Source organism: Candida theae, assembly GCF_024610275.1.
Source record: "Candida theae strain CBS 12239 chromosome Unknown scaffold27, whole genome shotgun sequence".
Lineage (NCBI taxonomy): Eukaryota > Fungi > Ascomycota > Pichiomycetes > Serinales > Debaryomycetaceae > Lodderomyces > Lodderomyces theae.
In genome coordinates, this window is record NW_026261492.1 from 1 (window position 1) to 15659 (window position 15659).

A 15659-nucleotide genomic window follows, 5' to 3' on the forward strand; every position below is an offset into this window, starting at 1 on the left:
ATTTTAGTATGAAAAATAAATGTCGCTTTAGTTTGAATAAAAAGTAAAAAGACTGTACAGCATAAAACAGCTTTCCCCCTTTTTTTAAAAAATATTCACGTGACTCAGTTTCTGATGTTTACTTTTATTACCAATTGGGAAATGCATAAACAATGCGTATCAAAAAAAAAAACAAAAATCACAACGGACTAGAACAGAATCAGTTTTACTGATTCTGGAGTCTATTAGCAGCCTTCGCTAGCACTAGTCATATAACCACCCTACATCGATGAGCTTCTACGGTAACAACTGCCACTCGGGACTGCCGAATCAATCATCTTTTCTTCACGATCTTTCATCACGAAGTCAAACATTAATGCCACCGATACAAAGCACTCCGAAACCACGAACTCATATCGATCAAACAAGCACAAGGTGTCTAAAGCACTCCTCAAGATCACCCATTAAAGAAGAAAAAGAAGAAGAATTCATTCTACTGCTGTCAACTTTGACGACAGACGATCAGTCCCGACTAAACCACAATCAATCTCAACTAGATGATGACGTAAATACTCGATTCGACTCCATTGAATTGAAGATTAACAATGCCATACTGGAATTGGAGTCTATATACAAGATAATTGGATATTCATCTTCTGAAGTCAACCTGAAAAAGTCGGAAATATTCACAATTGTTCAAGACACAATCAGCAACTTTGCAAACAGTCTACAACGAAAGAAGAGCACCCTTGAGAACGAATGTGAGTGGTTAAAGCAACAGATCCAGGTTATACTATCAATGGTAAATGACGCCAAGGGTGACAAGTCCTTGTCTCTTTTGCAAAGAGGTCTAGTGTTTAACAATCAACAACAGTACGTGGATGGGTATAAGGAACAAATTCTTTCAAAAATGTCAAGTCCCGAGTTCAAACGTTCGAAGTTGGGAGATGAGTTGACTGTGGAGCAACAGGATGAATATATGGTGAGAAATATTCCGGAATTGACGCTTCTAGAGCTAAGATCGAGATTGAATATGATATTCATTGAGGTTTTGAAGACTTTCGTGAAACAATACAAGCAATACAACTCCTTGAATATAGAATGTGCCAAGATCGTCGCCTCTATCGGGCCATCGGAGTTTGATTCAAGGATTATAGGCTCTATGCCTACCTTGAGTGATGCTGAGCTGCATCAGAAAATAATGGAAGAATTCATCAGCTTAGTAACAACCGTCAATACCAATCAAACGCCAGACCAGAGTGAAAATGAAGTTTTCATTATCGCAAGTCCCGTCAAGTCCTCACTGCGAGAGACGATTCACTCGAGTGGTGAGCACTCTGAGGATAATATGAGCCGTTTGCGACAAGTCAATTACCAACTAGTGCGAGTTATGCGGAGTCTCAAGTTTACGAGGATTTCGTCGGATCTCATGCAAGCTTTACAGCAAGAAATTCGAAAAGGACGCGAACTGTTAGATGCACGCAGAGGGACCGTTGTTGAAATTGTGAACAAGTGTCTTGAGTGTATTGAGTTCCTCCAGTATTCCGATGAGCATTTAGCCGATCTACAAAAGAATGAAATTGGAGACAGCGAAGGCTGTTTGGACAGCGAGACATTGAAGTTGCTACTACGCGATCCACTTGAATTTGGTTTACATGACGAACATATAAACTATCTAGTACAGTTTCAAAATTTGATTCAAGCCAAAATTGATGAAAAGCGTGAGAAATGGGAATCTTATTCTACATCATGTATGCAGTTGTGGAAACGGCTTGGAGAAAGTGAGGAGTACATTGGAAAGTTTATGCAAAACAACAACAATTTGTCTGATCTTTCCCTTCTCAACTTTAAGATGGAATTAAACCGGTTGTATATCAAGAGATCGGAGTATATTGAGAGTTTCATCTCTGATGCAAGAGCGGAAATTGAAAGACTTTGGGACCAAATGTACTATTCAAAAGATATGAGAAGTGAATTCGAGTATTTCCAGTACGACCCTGAGTTTGATGATAGAGACAAGGAATCAGTATTGAACATCCACGAAGAGGAAGTCAAGAAATTGCAGCAGGAGCTTGAACAGAAACAACCTGTTTTGCAAATATACGCCGAACTCCAAGACCTAATCAAAGACCAAAAGTTCCTTCAAGAAAGTTCTCAAGATTCGTCAAGATTGTTGAGCAAGAATTCATGCAAGATCCTACTCAATGAGGAAAAAATTAGGAAACGGATAAACAAGTCCATGCCTCGTGTCATTGAGTCTTTGAAATCGGAGGTGAAAAAGTATAACAACAGGGTTGTTTTAGAAGGTCAACGGCCATTAATGATCAACGACAAGGATTTTTTTGAAGAGGTGTTACGTCTAGAATCTGAACACTTGAGTTCCGGTAACAGAGTTAAACAGAAGTCGGCATCTACATCGCCCATGAAACGACCCGTTAGTGCGTCTAACATTTCACCAGAGAGAAAACAACAACCAAGGTTTATGTCAACCAGATTCCCACAAGCTCCTCGAAGTACAGGCAGAGCGAAAGTGAGCAAGTTATCGACAAATCCACGACAGACTGTGGCAACGAGGCAACCACTGCCTGTTCACACATCGAACGTGAGCAGTGCTACAAAGTCACTGCTCGGTTCTCTGTCGAGCAGTCGTGTTAATTCTTCGTTATTGACTTTGGAGAGCCCAGTGTCTACGAGTTGTACTAACTCATTCATTGCAAAGCCACCCTCAGTTGAATTGAAGCCTCTCACATCACCGCTCAAGTCGTCAACAACAAGGGGAAATACTTCAACTAATAGCTACACCAATAAAATTACCGTGGGCCCTCAATTTCACTTTGATTCGCGAGAAGAAAAGGAAAACAAATTGGGCTCCTTCGTGAACAAAGTTTCCAATTTGAACCAGTTTCCCCCTGTGAATATAGAACCAGCTTCTATCAGTCTGTGCAATGGCATGAGTAGCGCAGGATCAACGAGCATTGGCAATGATACCTCCACCATGATGGGTGACGATTATTTTGCATGGCGGGACGAAAAAATCAAACAGTTGAACGACGTGTAAAGTTAGTAGCTCTCTAAATAACGATGTAAAATTAATCAATAGGATAAACTACCCTTTGTGAATCTTTCTAGTCATACACTTAAGAGTGCTAAATAATTAGACAATATGCACAAAAAAAAAATAAGGGTAACTTGAATAGTACACGTATACACAACACTAAACCTTTGCTATGTTGCATTCGATAGCGGCTTGAACTCTAAGACAGACGGGTTGAAAACTTGTTGTAAAGTTACTCCGTGTATCTATCACTGAGGTTTGGGCTTGTATAAAATCAGATCCCCTTTTACCCTTTGCTCGACCTCGAGTTGCTTTTGTTGGCTATCCTCGGTGTCGTCCCCATCCTCGGCGACGTCATCACCCTCCTCGTCTTCTTCATCATCATCATCGTCGTCGTCGTCATCTTCTTCATCATCATCATCTTCTTCTTCTTCTTCTTCTTCATCGCCGTTGTCATCTTCATCGTCGATGATGGCCAGACTATTTTCCTTCTCTGTTTTCTCCTGCAACTTAAAATCATTCTTGATCTTCAAGTTCTTTCTGCTCTTCACCTCATCCTCCTCATCCTCTTCATCAATCACTTCTGGGTACCCTCCCAACTTCATCACAATCTTATTAACCACCTCATTCCAGTCCATCATTCCACCCATACCTATATCCCCATAACTACCAAACACTTTTTCCAGCGGTTTCAACACCTCAATCCAAGGCATCTCTTCGGCAATCATTCGCAATTGTCTCTTAGTAGTGATTGCATTGTACGAATAGCTAACCATCGCGGGTGCCAATAAGATAGGATACGAGGTGTTCCAAGCACGAATAACATTTGTCAACAAGTTGTCGCAGATCCCAAGAGCAATTTTCGACAATGTGTTTGCTGTTAAAGGACAAACAACTAGGATATCGGCCCATCGACGAAGTTCAATATGTAAAACTGGGTCCAGCCTCGTTTTCCACGTTGTCCATTCATCTTCATCTCGCCAAACACGTACTCCTTTTACACTTTCCAAGATATTTAGACTCTCCTGCAAAAGAAAGTTTTCACTTGAACGGGTTAAGATGAGTTGGATTGCAATTTTGTTTGGAGTGTAAATCTCAAACAACTTGTTGATAATGAGTTTGATTTTACCAGTAGATAGTGCTCCACATACACCAAGCAAGACATGGATTTTGCCATCATCTTGCGGTAATCTAGAGTCAATATTGGCATTTTGTTCGGATATCTTGGGTGATAGCTGTCGACTAACCTGTGAGGTGGGTCCCGTGCGTGGTTGCGGTTGCGGTTGTGGTTGTGGTTGTGGTTGTGGTTGTGGGAAAGGTTGGGCAGACGAAGAAGTAGAACCAATGGACGCAGCATCTCTCACGCTATCATTACTTTTTGATCCATCGCGTACTGGGTAAAACGATGGTTGAGGTACCGTTTGAGATCCAGCAGAAGTTGAGTTGGAGCCGGACCCACTTCTTGATCTAGTCACTTTACTAGGCTTTACGGCCTCGTCAACGTAAAAATGTGCATGTACCGATGGAGTCTTGTGGTGTTGCGGATCCGAAGGTGGTTGCAATAAATAATCCAAACTGGTGACGGATTCATTGGTATCGCTAAGTATCGTGGGAGATGTATTATGGTTTTTCAAATTCAATGATGCAATTGTATTCACCAACGAGTCAGAGTGTATCTTGTCCTTTAAATAAACACCCCCGGCCAAAACAGTTTCCTTTTTCGGTTGATCGCTTTCGGGTGAAGATGTTGGTTGTAATTGAGAAGGGACCGTTTTGTTTGATTGCACTGGTAATTCTTGAAGTGATCCAGTTTGTGACACCACAGGGCGAGGCAGAGCTTCTGTTCGATTACTCGGTACTTGGTTACTTTGTGGTGTAATAGAAGGGTTCCTCGACAATATTGAAGGTGGCATCTCTAGATCATCATTTTTCGTCTGCAATTGCAACTTCTTCTCCTTGCTGGAGGAAGGATTTGAAGGCATTCTTCAAAATCAGGTGTGAATTCAAAATTGAAACCTTGGTAACAAAAGAAGAATACAAGGCTGTCTGTGATGACAATTTGTTGCTAGAGCTTGTGGTTGAAGTTGATGTGGTGGTTTATAAGCAATGATGGTATGTAGAAAAGTGTGGTTTTTGTTTATATGAAGCTCAAAAAATGCAATTTGCTGTTTTGCCTTTTCTTTACTTTTTGCCAGTTTTGTTTAACCAAAAAAAAAAGAGCAAAAAATTTTTTTTTTATTATTTTTTTTCTCTTCCCCTGTAGTAGGGCTTTACCATAGTTTGTTAGTTGGAGAGATTGCATAACATAGACAATGGTGCTCATACCAACCGCTGATGCAGACACAATAACACGACTTCGCATTATGGTTGCATGTTACTCTTATTGCCAGCTCACTCTTTAAAAAATGGTAACCCAACTCCTCATCTTCAAACTCTTTCCCTTTTGAAAGTACATTTACACAAGTCTATACTCTCTATTTATTTTCATTTAGCGACAAGTTTTGGAAAAGTTCACCTGTCTGTTGTTGCTGCTCTTCGGTACTGTGTCTATACCCTCTTTGTCCGCCCCCGCTTGGTCGAAAAGTTGGGATGCTGGTGTTAGGATCACCATATTGCGACGGGAGTGGATCTGAAGCTGCTGTTGGAGAAGCTTCAGCACCGTAACGAGGCCCATAAGGGTGGTACATGCTGGAACCAAGTGGTGGAGGAGCTTGATAGTAGTACGGCATGTAATAATACCCCGCCGCTAGCATATTTTGACTCGCATTTGCCGAAAACGGAACATTCTGGGTTTGGTTTAATGGTGGAGGCGGTATTGTCACTGGCACTGGCACTGGAGCTGGGGCGGGGGCTGGGGCTGGCTGTAAAACAGGAGTGTTTGTCGAATAAGGTGGTTGCTGTTGTGAAGCGGTGGTATTGCGGTAGTAGATCTTTTGTTGTAACAGGTTTCGTTCAAAGGCCAAATTGCTCAACAATGAGGAGCCTGTCGCATTTGTTGTGGGTTTTTGGTGAGTATTGTACGGTGTCCCCTGTTGTGGCAAAAATGGAATTGGCGGTACTTGGTGCAGGTAACCTTGAGACGATGGGTATATATTTTGGTTATAGTATTGTCCTCCGAATGCGTTGGTGTTATTTCTTGAGAAAGAGGGTGCTTTATGTAGCTGCTGCACGATGTAGTTGTCAAACTGAGGGAACTTGTCATATCTTATAGTTAGTGCACGTCCTTCGAATACCACATCATTCAACAACTCAATTAACTTTTCCGACGATGCTCTATCTTTGGTGGTTACAATTGCGAACCCCCTACTCCTTGATAATACTCGAGGCTGGCCCATTCCACCTTGCCCGTAAAATAATCCTTCGTTTAGTGGCATTTGCAGAATTGGAATTTCAACTCTTAGTATGGATACGTTGTTTTCAGGATCCTTTTCATACAATTTATCTAAAAGGAATTTTCGCAATGATGCCCAGTTTGAACTGTATGGGACGTTACCCACGAATATTCGCGTAGGACTCACTTTTATCAATCGATCAGGATTTTCGCCTTCTCCTTCGGGTATCTCGATAAACTCTTCCTCTGCGACTTCGTTGATATCAGTTTCGTTGACTTGTTCTTCATCATTTTGTTCTTCTGTAGTATCTCCCTCATTTACTTGCTGCTCCTCGTACTCCTCCCCTTCTTCAATACCTGGTTCTGGCCCTAAGGCTAGGGCTCCTTGTTCTGAATTTTCAATACTCGATGGAAGATTCTGTTTCTCCGACACCAGGCCGGTAGATATTGTTGAAAAATTACTCGAATGTCTATGGCTATAGTTTGAAAATATGGAGCTGGCATGACTGCTGGCTCTGGAGTCCGCAGTGGTCGACCTGCGGGAATCGAATGATGACAGCACGGAGTTGGTTGACCTCTGTGGTCTATAGAAGGAATTGTTCTTCCTCAGTAGTGATGGCTGGCGATACTGTGGTGGAACATAAGATCGATTAAACTCAGGTTTGAATGGCTCGTTAGCTCCTTTGCTGAAGCCAGGACTTGGTGATGACTTTTCAGTTGCATTAAGATCAAGTTGGGCTTCTAAAGTAGACCCCTTCCAAAAAAATCCATTCAATGCTTGTACTAACTTGTTGCTGGTGGCGAAATTTTCAATCCTGATTGTAACTTTTGCAGGCTCGGTTGAGGTAACTTTCATGATTTTGAAGCTGTCACCGCTTAGTGTTTGTTGTATCAACAGCTCTATTTCAGTCTCTTGTGTATCCAGTGATACATTGCTTAGTACAACAACAAATGGTTTTGGCTTGATCTCTGAATTTCCTGGAGATAGCGAACTCGTGTTTTTCTTTATGAAATTGGACGAAGATGGCCTTGTATCGCTCAAAGCAATGGCTTCTTCAATGCGAGACAGCCTAGGTAGGCCAGAAGACTCCTGTTTCTCGCGCTGTTGTGACAGCATTTTCAGTTGTGATTGTGATTGCTGTGTGTGACGCGATTGCGATTGCGATTGCGATTGCGATGGGTGGTGTTGCTGTTGCTGTTGCTGTTGCTGTTGCTGCAGATGGGGTGTTCCCAAGTGGGAAGTGCGTCTGGCATTCCCATGAGATTGGTGTCTAGCATTCGAAGCTGATTCGTTTGTAGATCGATGCAGCATTGTTGGATTTTGCACCGGTGTTGCGGAGGACGGAATTGCGTGACGATTAAATGTTCGACTCCGTTGTTTTCTCGGTCTCTCGCTTACACCTGCATCTGATTGAGGTCCCTGCTTCTTCATACCTTATCTGAAACCCGCCACTTGACACTGGAATAGAGGCTTTTCTTTTCTTATGTTGGATACCTGATACAGAGTATATCAAGTAAAACTGTATACTTTTTTTGCTCTATAGCTTTGGACTCACTTAGTCTAATTGGTATTTAATTTTTAGTTAAAATTTTTTTTTTTATATTTATTTATTGCCAGTGAAAAATAATGCACACAATAAGAAACGTTAAAAGTCCGCTCTATTGTGTCCCTGACAGCAATTTAAAACATCAGTATCCCAACACACAATAGAAAAGAGAAAAGAAAAAGTGGGACAGTGATATGCCGGACTTTACGTTCTGTTATATGCGTACGGACCTAATTTGTTTTTGCTCCAATGCTGTAAGGGCTCGTCTATGAGAGTGGGGGAAAAAAAAAAGAGCTGAATATAATCCACTAAAAACAGGATGATAAAAGCGCCAACTTGAAATTGAAATAAATACGAGAAGATTCCAGCTAGGTGCTATTACTAACCGAGGCGTTCGCGTACGCCCAACGAGGCTGTTCAGTAGAGGTATGAAAATAAAAAAATAAAAAAATAAAAAAAGAAAATAGAAAAAGAGAACAATGAAAGTGGGGAAAGTTTTTATGGTCTGCGGAATCGTTCTATTTTTAGCGAGCTCAATATACTTCAGTGGTGGTCGAAGTAAGCTTGGGGGAGGGGGGCTTCTTGATTGGCTCTATCGAGGCAGTCTTCCTCAAGTAATCACACGATCGAAATGAAAAGAAAAAAAAAAACATGAACAACAAACATCCAATAGTTTCGATGTAAAAAAGAGAGCGGGTGTTCAAATTTAGTTGCGCTTTTGTGGCGCTTTATGATGATTGTTTGTTTCCTCTTGCTTTTGACGAGCAAAATTTGCTTTTAATTTGCACATTGCTATTCATAGCAAATCTCAGATCAAGAACTTCCGCATGCTGGGATTAGGTACCGATACCTTATGAGGGGACCCTTTTTCACTCTTTCGCCTAGATGACATAATTTGATGGATTGATGTTTTTAAGAGAAAGAGATCGTCATTGACTGCTATTTTTTTTGAAGAGCAACTACTTGCAGCGATGACGGTAGCATGCCGCCTTTTACTGCGGCACGTATAAGTAAGGGCTTCAATATAACAACAAACTGATTACGTGTTCATTTTCAGAGAACCTCGCTGGGGGATTGCTCCAGTAATCACCAACCAATGTACCCTACAAAGCAAGTCTCTGCATTATCATCGTAAGAACATTGGGATTGTTGCCCTTTGATCCTAAGGTGACGATATGGTGTTTCAGGCAAGAGGCGGTTGTCTCAAGTGAAATACTTTACCAGAAGTAATTTCTAGCCGACTATCGTTTATATAAATAAATAAATAAAAGAAAAAAAAAAAGAGAGAAAAACTTAAATTCTTCGGCGGACCCTTGCTTATACGAGAAAATCCTAAATTAAACTTCGAGAAGTTTAAGTTTGCAAATCTCATTTCGGTCTTTATCTTTGTTTTCTTTCTGCTATAGTTAGGTAGCTGACAAGTAAGTTTGCCCGAATTTAATATTTCAACTGTTTACTAGAGTGGTTCTCGCTAATAGAACGTGTGAAATGTATTCCTAATTGGCAACATTCAAACGGCAAAATTAATATTGGAATGGGCCAAATTTGAGGCCGGACTGACCACCACCTTTCCTGACCAACATTGACTCACGGGCACTGTATCTTCACCGTAGTATAGAGTCGCAACTTTGCACGTTATACAAATCCCATGCAGCAAAGTTGTCTACAGGCGGTAAAAACGTCACTTCCATTTTTTTACCTGCTATTTGACTTGTGACTATCATTTCTTCGACAGAGGACGATGCTTATTTTAGAAGTACAACGGTTAAAACAGTTGCTGTGAATACATCTGGAAATATGCCAGATAGAGGGTATAGCAACCACAAGTTCCTGTCGGATAATTGAAATTTATATTTTTGTTCGTGGTGCATATCCGGCAAGCTCTAAGATGAAGCATCGAGAGGCAACTTTTATGGTGCAAGTAGCTATGCATAAGCTCAAATAGTTACTTTTGCTACTAGTTACGCCTCCTTAGGTTTGAAGAGCAATAAGGTGTGAGTGTGTGTGTGTGTGACGAGGTGGTGTGACTAGGCCTTAGACACTAAAATAGTTAGGCTTTCCTAAACAATGTACTAACTTCTCCTTTGACTGTTTTCGATTTAAAACTTTAAGAATGTAGTTGAGAGGGGCCACCCTGCTTAGCCCGTGCGCATTTGTACCCACCTAGCCCCTGCTCTCATTCCCATTAAAGTACGTCTGGAAGACCAACTTTTTCGTCTACATAGATATCTATCCCAGATTTGCAACTCAACTATGAGTCGGCGTTACTTTCGACTATCAACACAGGAACACATGAAGTCCGTCGTCATACAAACCCATGCGCTCAAAGAAAAGTCGTTGTGTGGGTTTTTGTGAAGGTGAAGTTTGAAGCTGAAATTGCGCCTTTGGTGGTGTAAGAGCAAAGGTCGTGCAGATGATGGAAATTTCTCGTTTGAACATGCCAAAATTAAAGTTCTGTGCTATGAAGCAAACCACACAATAAGGCTACAAACCATAGCAGAAAATATCTCACGCCCAAGCTTAACAGATTCCGTACCGCGCCAAAAAGCCTATTACAAAGATTGCTCTTTGCTATCTACGATGTTAGATTAATGTTGACTCCATGTGCAGATTGTTAAGATAAAAGAAGAAAAAGTGTCCCTTGCAATTGTGTGTTGTCCATTGGCCCTTACTACATGGTCGGAGCGTTAACTAACAAATGCTTCCACTTTTTGGTTTATTCTCATTTTGTATCCGGTGTGCCGTGGGTTTCGTGAAGAGCTACACAAAGCATCATACTCCTCCAGTGTGACTAAAATGTGTCGAGTGGGTAAGAATAGCCGGAGTTGAGTTTTGTGCACAAAAATGTCGTTATGAGAGATATAATATTTCAAGACATTTCTGTGCTACAAAAGGGAACATAGGGGTTTAAGCTACCACGGGATTGGTGACTTTGTTGAAGCGGTTCTCAACTGGGCCACTACAGAGGAAACAATTTTTCTTCACAGAGACTAGGAATAGAGTTTCTTTTTGCCATGTAGGCTTGTATTTTTGACTAATTTCGGGTATTTCCCTTTTGGGGTTTTTTTTTTATCTTTTTGCAAAGGAAATATTTTTTGTTTGTGTAGCTCTGCGAGCACTATAACCCCTATTGCAGCCCCATAAAGATAGAGAAGAGAAAAAAAAAAAATATTGGAATGAACAAGATGTAAAAATATAACTACCATACAATCCTCACGGTTCTTGAATGGGGGAGAGCAAATAAGTTGGACTTATGCCTTGTTGAAAACAAAGTCGATGATATTTCGGGACCACTCCGATGACTGAAATTCCGTACATCAAACCGCATTTATTCTACATACCGGAGATATGTCAAAAAGTGACTTCCGCGTTAACGGTGAACATGGCACCACCGAGTCAAGCAAGTGGTTACTCTTTGTTCCAACAGGATTAGGGCTCTCATGGGTGGCAATATACGCTAAGTTCTTTTCTATGTTACTTAACGATCAAGGTATGAAGCTTAGTATCACTTGTTGTTTTTCCCCCAAATGTGTAATTGGTTTCACTTTATTTCTTTTCTTTTTTCATTTAGGGGATTCTCTCGAAATAAGGTTTTGTCCTCTCAAAGTTCACTTTCACGTTACATTTTAAGATTAAGGTTTCGATTGGCTGTGTTTCGATCTTTGCTGGTAGCAAACTCTAGGCTCTCGTTCTGTACTTGGATTGTGATTCTACTCATAGGACCACCAACTCAGGGGGAGGTATAGAAGGGGAGGGGAGGGTGGGGGTCAAAATAACGATGCACAGAGAGAGTATTACTTTTCGATAACGGCTGTAGCTCAAACTCTAATCATACCATCTGATACTGTCAGTAGATACAGTAGTNTTCGATAACGGCTGTAGCTCAAACTCTAATCATACCATCTGATACTGTCAGTAGATACAGTAGTCATTTGTGAGGTATAACTATGGCCATTACTAGTAGCTAGGATACACTATATGCATCAACAACCAGCAATAGAACAGATGATCCTACTAGTTCATAGTCAGGCAATATTCAATGCAACTGATTAAAATGAATGATCATGAGCTCTGAGATTTCCAGAATCGCATGTATCGACTCCAATGAAGAAGAAAAAAAAAAGAAACAAAATTAAGCTTTTTTATAGTTTTTAATTCGTGTAACCCTTGAACCTTAATTTATATTTGTTCTCTTTTATTTTTTTGTTCTTTTTTTTTTTTTTAATGTTACTTTCTCTCATTAAGGGTTTCACACGTGTGAGTGTTGCATTTTGATGACCATCTCGAGCTGGTTAATGGGGATTCAGGTGAACAAATTTTGGCAAATCGATTGGACCCGTTGTTAACTTGTATGATGTTCATGGTGAAGAAGTGCCAAATTTCATCATCTCTCCCATACCTCGTTATCTTTGATATTACCCAGTAACATACAACTATGAAATCAGAACATCCAAAAAAAAAAAAGAGAAAAAAAAAAAAAAAGGATAACGCAGAATGGCTTATTTTGTTTGTCTTCTTTTTCTTATTGAGTATATAGGTTATGCAAACATGGTACAAAAACCAGACTTCAAAAAGGAAAAAAAAAAAAAATAATATCACTGCTGTCCTGCAATTTTTTTAACACAATAAGAGCCACACTCGTACAATTTTATTTCCTCTTTTTTTTATTTTTTTATTTTTCTTTTTAATTTTTGCCCTTCACAACATACAAACAATTGTTTGGGTTACAAATCAATTGGTGACTATTATAAACATATTAGAGCATATGGGATACAGTTGCATGCAAGTAAGATTTAAAGTTTGATATTATCACTAAATCATTCTCTTAGTGTGGACTGACACTATAAATACAACAAAATAGAATTCCTTTTTTCATTTCTCTTGGGTATATTTTTAGGTTTCGGAAAAGATAGTTTTTGGAGTTTCGCGTTTAGACCGGGAAAGAGAGAGAGAGAGAGAGAGATAAATATCAGTCTAACAAATTTTAAAAATCCAAAAAATTGACAGAAAACCTACATTGTCAACAACTTTGGCTAATTAAGGACGTCTATCTACAACTTCACTAATTGCCAAAAAAAAAAAGCATCCCCAACCATAGTTCGACAGATAGTTGGACGCTTGTTTCCAAATTACGAGCATTCAGAGAATAAATTGCCGAAAATTTTTTTCCTCAACGAGTGATTGTTGCAAATTATATAAACAAATCAAAACTCCAAAAAAAAAAAAAAAAAAAAGAAACTAAAACCCTCAACAGACGTTAAGCCATTGTGAAGAAGTCACAATTCATGGTTGGAGTAGAGTCTAGCAGCATTTCACTTTTTCGTCCCAGAGTTTGTTTTGCCATACACTCCATTACAACGAATTTTTAAAGAGACTTTCATCATCTTCAAAATTTCCCAGGCGTTCAAAAGTCAAAAGACCCTCGTCGACCTACACAAGTAACAATTGAAATTGCAAAGTATTGTCGCTAATACCTTCCATCTCATTTTGGAAAAAAAAAAATACTATTGATGTCTCTAACTCATCTTCGAGGCAGACAACGAAATGGACCCAGTGAGACTGCCTGACTATTTTCCAACAGGGAGACTGGCTGAGCCTTTACAAGAGTCAACAACCACACTTAAACGACGTAGGACTAGGTCGGGTTGTGTTACATGCAGAGACAGGCACATAAAATGTGACGAAGCGGTGCCTGTTTGCAACAATTGTCTACGACTGAGGCGTGTGTGTTATCGAGGCTTAAGATTAAACTTTATTCAATACACTTACTACGATCCAAGAAAGGACAGTTCAACTGAAAAAGCTGGTCTAGAAACAGACCTACGACATCAACCTCATCGAATATTAGATCAATCACTAAGTATAGCTGCATTGTATAATGGGCTGGAAAAGTATCATCCATTTTTGCATTTGCACTCACAACAAGACTTGAAGGATTCCGATATGGATTTCCGGGATGAGAATTATTTACCCCTTAACGATCCCACCCTATCTGACCTACCGAGTAGTCACCATTCCACTAAAAACTCACACACGACACCAAAGAGAAAACAAAGAGGTGATAATGTTACTGAAGCATCACAGCCACAAAGTAACCAGCACATGCCTTTTGAGGAAAAGAGCACTAAGAATATGAACAAGATATTGTCTCAATCGCTGTCAAGCTACTCTAATCAAAGCGCTCTAAGCTCACAACAACTGAGCTTGGAAACTCCGGCAACTTCTTTGACCCTTACACAACAACAATCATCCCAAATGTTGAGTTATCCCACATCTAACCAAGTTGCCGCCTCTAGTTTACCCTACACAGGCATAGGTGTTCAAAACACAACAGCCGCCGTAGCGTATGATCACCAGTATTACATAAGTATACTCGTGAGAGAGCAATTTTTTTGGTTACTCGATCAATTCAACGATTTCAATATTTGGCAAACTGTCATCCCCGTGGTCTGTGTAAAAGAAACAGACAACTTTTTGTTTTCGTGCCTTATGAACTGTTCTCAAGACCCAAGCATTTCCGAGACGATTGATCTAAAGTTTCTTGTTGATTTCCAAACTTTCAAATACAATCAAGTGACGGAAATTGAGCTTATTCAAGCTTCAAATCTACTGCTTTTTGAAACGTTATTGATCAGCGTTTGCTTAGTTCTATTGAGCATATACTTGAAAATTCCCAATGGCAAACTAACGGCTTTCCACAAACAAGTGCTCAACAACCAAGCAAACTTATTTGACCAACTTTTGGCAAAACTATTCATCTACTTTATGCACTTGGGTAATGGTGAGAAGTCATTAGTCATCTCCTCATGCATACAATCAATAACGATCTTGAAGTTCTTCATGAACAAATATTACGACCTAGCGTTTATTCACCACTCTACACACATAATTAACCCACTTGATGTTGATGTGTCAAGTTTTATCAAGTTCAACTCCTATGAAATCAACTTTCTCAATTCGTCCTATAAGACCATTGACATTACATCTTCGGAAACACAACGACAACACACAGTTGTCACACCGCAAAATATCAACCTTGCAGCACCACGTCACAAACAAGAATCCAGAACCAATCAACATACATATGCAATAGAAACAACGGCAACAACAGCGGTCACCGAATCAAGAAAACTAAAAGACTTGCTATGGTACTTGATCAAACTTGACTACGTTGTCAATTTCCCCAACGAGGCAACACAGTTTTCAACACACAACAATAACGAAAATCCTGTCCCCGATATGAGTGTTCCAGAACTCACATTGACACCCAACTCGAGACTAATTACCCGTGCTATTCTACGAAGTTTCACATTCAAATTGCTCAATATGAACAACGGAATGATTGTGCAACAATCAAACTTGCAGATTCGTCAGTATTTCGAGTTGAGTCGACAAAATGGCGTAGACGTGGGCAACCAGCTTTATATCCATTATTTTGGTTGGACATTGCGGTACGTGAATGTAAATTAATGTATGCATTATGCGAGAGTTAATTATATAGAGAGTTAGCTCCAGTGAGAGATTGTTCATGAGCCCAGTTCCTATGTTTTATTGAAAACTCGATTGACGTACTCCCTTTTGAGCCATCTCTCCCATGCACCTTTACCCCATACCTTCCCTCCCCCTGATTAAACTACACGTGATCATCGGAAATGCTGAAAATTTGGAAAAAGAAAAAAAAATTTTCACCACAGTAAATCCCCTCCTCTTCTCTTCTCTTCTCTTTTCTTTTCTTTTCTTTTCTTCC

The 15659-nt window shown here is 40.0% G+C and overlaps 4 protein-coding genes across 4 annotated transcripts; 2 read left to right on the plus strand and 2 right to left on the minus strand. All coding sequences in view use genetic code 12, as the record gives it.

Annotated features, from left to right (window-relative positions):
- Positions 1-268: 268 nt before the first annotated feature.
- On the plus strand, positions 269-3037 carry ASE1 (Ase1p; the record flags this gene model as incomplete). Its single annotated transcript, XM_051754582.1, has 1 exon — positions 269-3037. The coding sequence occupies one exon, from the start codon at positions 269-271 to the stop codon at positions 3035-3037; it is 2769 nt and encodes a 922-aa protein (XP_051606458.1).
- Positions 3038-3282: 245 nt separating this feature from the next.
- KGF57_005012 (phosphopantothenoylcysteine decarboxylase complex subunit) lies at positions 3283-5016 on the minus strand (the record flags this gene model as incomplete). Its single annotated transcript, XM_051754583.1, has 1 exon — positions 3283-5016. One exon carries the CDS (start codon positions 5014-5016, stop codon positions 3283-3285), a length of 1734 nt encoding a protein of 577 aa, XP_051606459.1.
- Positions 5017-5508: 492 nt separating this feature from the next.
- KGF57_005013 (uncharacterized protein) lies at positions 5509-7677 on the minus strand (the record flags this gene model as incomplete). The annotated part of the gene is made up of 1 exon (XM_051754584.1): positions 5509-7677. The coding sequence occupies one exon, from the start codon at positions 7675-7677 to the stop codon at positions 5509-5511; it is 2169 nt and encodes a 722-aa protein (XP_051606460.1).
- Positions 7678-13456: 5779 nt separating this feature from the next.
- On the plus strand, positions 13457-15382 carry AHR1 (Zn(II)2Cys6 transcription factor AHR1; the record flags this gene model as incomplete). Its single annotated transcript, XM_051754585.1, has 1 exon — positions 13457-15382. One exon carries the CDS (start codon positions 13457-13459, stop codon positions 15380-15382), a length of 1926 nt encoding a protein of 641 aa, XP_051606461.1.
- Positions 15383-15659: the final 277 nt, after the last annotated feature.